Source organism: Phaseolus vulgaris, chromosome 9, assembly GCF_051622355.1.
Source record: "Phaseolus vulgaris cultivar YP4 chromosome 9, ASM5162235v1, whole genome shotgun sequence".
Lineage (NCBI taxonomy): Eukaryota > Viridiplantae > Streptophyta > Magnoliopsida > Fabales > Fabaceae > Phaseolus > Phaseolus vulgaris.
Genome location: NC_143506.1, coordinates 14,739,681 through 14,745,075, shown reverse-complemented (window position 1 = coordinate 14,745,075; position 5,395 = coordinate 14,739,681). Strand labels below are relative to the sequence as shown.

At 37.8% G+C, this 5,395-nt stretch overlaps 1 protein-coding gene across 1 annotated transcript; it reads right to left on the bottom strand.

Moving 5' to 3' along the window:
• Positions 1-465: 465 nt before the first annotated feature.
• On the bottom strand, positions 466-4,560 carry LOC137821841 (AP2-like ethylene-responsive transcription factor ANT). The gene is made up of 9 exons (XM_068626616.2): positions 3,458-4,560; positions 2,681-3,329; positions 2,475-2,557; positions 2,306-2,314; positions 2,126-2,214; positions 1,979-2,052; positions 1,838-1,888; positions 1,654-1,730; positions 466-1,274 (listed from the first exon to the last, which is right to left on the bottom strand). Exons 1-9 carry the CDS (start codon positions 3,723-3,725, stop codon positions 601-603), a joined length of 1,974 nt encoding a protein of 657 aa, XP_068482717.1. The 5' UTR covers positions 3,726-4,560; the 3' UTR covers positions 466-600.
• Positions 4,561-5,395: the final 835 nt, after the last annotated feature.

The following is a 5,395-nucleotide window of genomic DNA, read 5'->3' as shown; positions in this document are numbered from 1 at the left end:
TCCAACATGTAGCCAAAAGGCTATGAATGTAAAGCCCATGTTAAACTTGTTACATAAAGATGACAGATAGGTGGCCCCAATCTGCGTTCCATTAATTCCCCAAATTCCTCCACTCACGTCTTCGCACAGTGGAAAACGCCAAATGTTACCTCAAAACCTACTTTTTCATCACCCATTTTTGCCATCCCTTCAAACCACAACACCCCACCCTTTTACTGGTGCATGCACGATATAACATGACTAAAGAACGTTTTCTTCCTTCGGTTTTGATTTGAGCTTCTAATTTTAATTTTCCTACTTAAATCCCTTAAAGTATTGATATTACATTATAATGATCTTTCACCCAATTGGTACTCCAACCTGGTCACAACCTGTGACACATTGTCATACTAGATGGACATTTAACCACACATGGGAGTGTAAGAAAGCTGACAAAATATAACGAGTTTGGTCCAAAAGAGACACTTTAAAATGCAAATATATAACTTTAAATTTAGACGACGAAAATAAAACAAAACGAAAATAGGATAAAAGAAAAAAAAAGGTGCAATTTAGCCAGCAACACAGCATAATGTGAAAACTGAAACGGGTCTATCTTTCTTAAGTATCAGTCCAAGCAGCAAAAACTGGCAAGTGAGACAAAGAAATAGCAGGAGGTGGCCTCATTTGAACCGTTGGTGAGGGTAACCAAGATGTAACACTGGTACTAATGGGGTTCACAATCTTTGTTTCCATTGGGGGCTTTGGAAACAGAAGCGAGGGACCCGTTTTCTCAGGACTAGCCTCTCTTGAGCTGCTCAAACTTGTTACCAGCGAGGACGCGTTTGAAAAATGAGTCCCAATTTTGCTACACATGTCCACCGAATCAATCCCAATGAGATCTTGTAGGGCCCCAGAGAATGCACTGTTTCTATAATTTCCGCAGTTCATCAGTTTTTGCTCACTGCCATTTGACTGTTGCTGCTGTGAAGGGTGATTCAACAAAACCATTTTCCACTCAGAATCGTTTTCATTGTTGTTTCTGCCTTGAACCATTTCCTCGTTGCTCTGACTTGTCACCACACCCTTGTTATTTTTTTCGATATTGTACTCACTGCCCTCGTTTCTTGGATCATTATCTTTATTTCTCCTTGCAAGCTCACCAGCGAGAAGGTTAATACTGCCCATGATTCTCTCCACATCGTATCTTGATATGTCGAAGTTCGTGACTGCATTTGCGCCGCGAAATTTGATTGCGGCTACATCGTATGCTTCTGCTGCTTCCTCCTGAGTGCCTAAAAGAAAAAATAAACATTTTTAATTTAAATTTTTAAAAATGGAAAGGGCCATTTCAAAAATTTGAACTTTCCTTAAAACATATTCTTGTCAAGATACCCTTTATCCCTCTCTATCATATTTTATCAGCCTTAAAGAAAAAGTGGCACGTTGCATTCAAAGTTGCGCTATGGTCAGCCTTATAAAAGCACTAATAGTCACTGGTGTTTGGGAAAAGAGAGATTACTACATAAATCAAATAAATGCCTTATGAAGTTACTTTTCTTAACTAGCTACAAGCTTAAAACTACACCAAAATAGCAGTAATCACATTTTTACTATACAAATGTTAGGATAAGACCCCTATCAATTAGGAATTGACAGTAATTTAGGACTTACTGAATGTCCCAAGGTATAGGTCCTTGTTCCCAGCAACTCTACCTATCCTTGCTTGCCATCTTCCATGTTGGTGGTGCCTACATTGTATTAAAAAAACTAACTTAACTTGATTTTTCCAAACAGAATGTCACTGATCCTAATGAAAAATAAAAAGGAGGGTGGGGGTCAAGAGAACCACACGAACCTTGTGACCCCTCGGTATATTGAAGCACCCCTTGAAAATCCACTGCTTTTTCTGCAAAGCAAACAAATATTCTGTTATCATGATTATCATATAATAATTGGTAGCTTTTGCGCACATAATTGTTAATTATTCGATGTGTACCTTCTTAAGTGTGCAACATATTCTTGCCTGCTCATGTTCTTCATTTCTTCAAGTTCAACTTGGTAATTTTCAATCTGCCAAAGTGAACAAAAATAATGGGATTCCGAGGAACACAAGATTCGAATGAAGCAGAAAAACGAAATATACCGAAAAGTTTATATGCGTTGAAGGTCCCCAGTACTTAAGAGCCGCGAGATCATACGCTCTTGCAGCTTTCTCTTCCATATCGTAACCCCCTAAGATCAAAAATAAAATTGACCACGTTAAATTAGAAACATGGTAGCAAGAGTGTTGAAAACGCAAAGCTATAAGTGGGTGAGGACTTACCCAAATATACTGCAACATGCAAAAATCGATTTAATCGTCATGGACAAAGACCAAAACATTACACAAGTTAGTGAGCACATGTCAGATTAGGGACCAAAAACTTTAATGGAGAAGAATACTTCCAAAAAAATAATAAAAATGTCAACCACTACTATTCTTTTTCACTAACCTTGCCTTCCTTTCCTAGTCTGCCCTTCCTTCTTGCAACTATTATCCCACAAATGTGCTTCATACCTACCAGTCCATCTATGCCTATTGGAAAACAATCACAGAGATTCAATTAACAATATTTATTATAAAAAAAAAGTAATAGACTAGACGAAGAAAACAAATTCGGTAAAAAAATACACAAATGAAGAAAGATTCAAAACTGACCTTGTGACACCTCTATACTGAGAGGTTCTCTGCCCAAATGTGTCAATAGATTTCCTGTGCACCGGTTGCTTTTGACCCTTTACATGCCCTCTCTTCTTTGCATCCACAGCCACAGAATCTGTCACAGAAGGTGCAGTGACACAACTAGACTGAGAACCGGGACTCATCGATAAACTCAGTGACTGTAACTCGCCACACCCCACAGTTCCAAGAGACATGCCACTTCTCTCATTCCCCATTCCACAGTTCATTTGCTGCTCCAAAATCTGCTGTTGAGTTGAATATTCCCTTGTAGCCACCCAGTTTTTCAAACTATTTTCTGTCATTTGAGGCATTAGGGAGCTGCAAACTGAAGCGTGGGCTTCCTTCGTTGCTTCTTCCTCCAACTGTGCTTGATACATCCCGTGGCAACCACCAAGTCCTGAGTAATAAGGGTGCGTTTGGACGTTCATATGCCCTTGTTGCCTGAAGGGTTCTGAGAGAGTGTCTCTGTTGGGTTGAGCCTGAGCATTTTGGGTGCTATAATAGATGCTGTCTAGACTCAGGGCCATTGCATTTGCCCCTCTCTCGTGGCTCCCATATTCGTGACTTCCCATAGTTGCACCACCAAGGAAGTCCTCCAATTTAGGCGTAGAATTTGGCACCATAACTTCAATAACGTAACCAAAGTCGCAAGGTAGTAGTTGTTAAAGTAATATTCTTGACAAAAAAAATAACTTCACAAATATTATCTTATAGAGACAAAAAAACTAATTAAAAATATAAACGAGAGCCAACCTTCTGATTGTGATCTATTGAGAGCTTCCAAGATACAAAGTGACCCATCTGACTTAATAGGCATAACGGTAAGAGGAGAATGGAAGTTACCATTTGCCCCGACACCGTAACAGATTCCTGAGCTGGAAATGTGAGGAGAGGACATGTAGAAGGTTGTCGGAACAGTGGCTGCTGAAGTAACCTCCATTTTCATGTGGGGTGAGAGAGAGAACCCCAACCAGTTATGATTGTTTCCATCATCAGTACTACTCTCATCCATGCCCTTCATCTTCGTGCTTTTTGTATTCTTTCTTTTTGGTTACCCGAAAAGGTTTGGAATGGCTACACTATGAGGAAGAAGTGGACGGCAATCATTGCTTGGCAAATAAAATAATAATCATGTTGAACGAAGAAAAACTTGGCTGCTGTTTTGTTGTCTTGCTACAGCAATGCAAAGTTTTTTCCTCCTCTACCAACCACCGAACTCATCCTTGTATGCGCTCACCACAAATCTGGCTCTCTCCGAACACAACAAAACTGGTCTCTTTAAACTAAGCAAAAAGAATGAATTCTCAGCAAACGAAGATTGGGGAGCACCCACTTCATTCCATAGGGATCTGCGAAAATATCAATGAGAAAGACCAAGTCTTTTGGTTTACCTCCACACAAAACTCTCTCTCTTCTTTTTCCTAAAAACTCTTTCTAGTTCTACAAGTTACTATTACCACTCTTCCTCGTTAAACCCTATCTTAAACCCCGCATGAGGGCGGAATAGCGAGAATCTCGAGAATATTGAAGGGAAAGGAAAGAGATGGGAATGTAAATGTGAGGAAGATATAACTATTTTGGTCAGGCTCTGAACGTGTCTGTGCGTATGAGCGTTGGAAACTTGAAAGCGTGTGAAGAGGTAGCTATGTAGCTGAATCTAGTGAGCATGACATGAAATGGGCACTAGAGTGGGAAGTGGGAAAGGATTCAGAATTCAGAACTCGGATAACCAAAAACTCATAGCAAAACCCTTTTATTTACCATTTTAATTTTCACTGTGACAGACAAGGTAGCTAGAGATAGATTTGACAGGAAGGACCTATCTGCCCATGCAGTCACTTCACACAGTACAATAACTCTAATTTCAAAAATCCTTTTTATTTTAATAAACAAATAGTGGTGTAGTTTGGTTTTAATTTTCCTTTCTTTTTGTTGGGTGGAAAGCTTTGAATGAAAAATGAGAAAATGATAATAATAATAATAATGGAAGCAAAAGGACACATTAGTGATACAGTGTTTGAGTGACAGGGTGAATGGGTAACAACCCATCGCCCACTGTGGATATGGACAAAGAGAGGTTTATTTGTGGGTCATTTCATCTGACCTCTCTGCTCACTATGCCATCCTTCTTTCTTCCACCCCAACCCCGCCACTTCTCAATGTCAAAATTCGCACAACTAATCACAAACGCAAACACTTTTCCCATTCTCACTTTACATCAACATTTCTATACCTATTACTTCACAAACCCACCTTACCAAACATCAACATTTCAATTTTCAAAATTAACTTATATAATCCATTCTGTACGTTAATATTATATATAATTAACTATATTCTGTCACACTAATCAATTAATATCTAATTAAATTTATTCTGTCACACTAATCAAACTCTTTATTTACTCTCAAAAGAACACTCCAATTTCCATTCTCCTATTTTTATAAAACAAATAAAACTTAGATCAAATTTTTTTTTTTTAAATTACTGCACTAAATTGAATTAACAAAATGTAGAAACAATTAAGAATAATGTAATTATACTTTAAAACAATGTTTTGATTTATAACATAAAAAAAATTGTAAGAAAGAAATTGAGTAAAATATATAAATACTTTATATTTATATAAAGTAAAAAATGTCATTGTTGTTAAGTGCTTTTAACTATTTTTTCACAATAATTATAGTATAA

Bases quoted from the DNA above. Each gene is read 5' to 3' on its own strand.
- LOC137821841 (XM_068626616.2), bottom strand. From the start codon at position 3,725: ATGAAGGGCATGGATGAGAGTAGTACTGATGATGGAAACAATCATAAC. The intron at 1,731-1,837 runs GTTCGTGTGGTT...AATACAATGTAG, and splicing joins ATATACCGAGGGGTCACAAG to GCACCACCAACATGGAAGAT. The intron at 1,275-1,653 runs GTAAGTCCTAAA...TTTTTCTTTTAG, and splicing joins CCTATACCTTGGGACATTCA to GCACTCAGGAGGAAGCAGCA.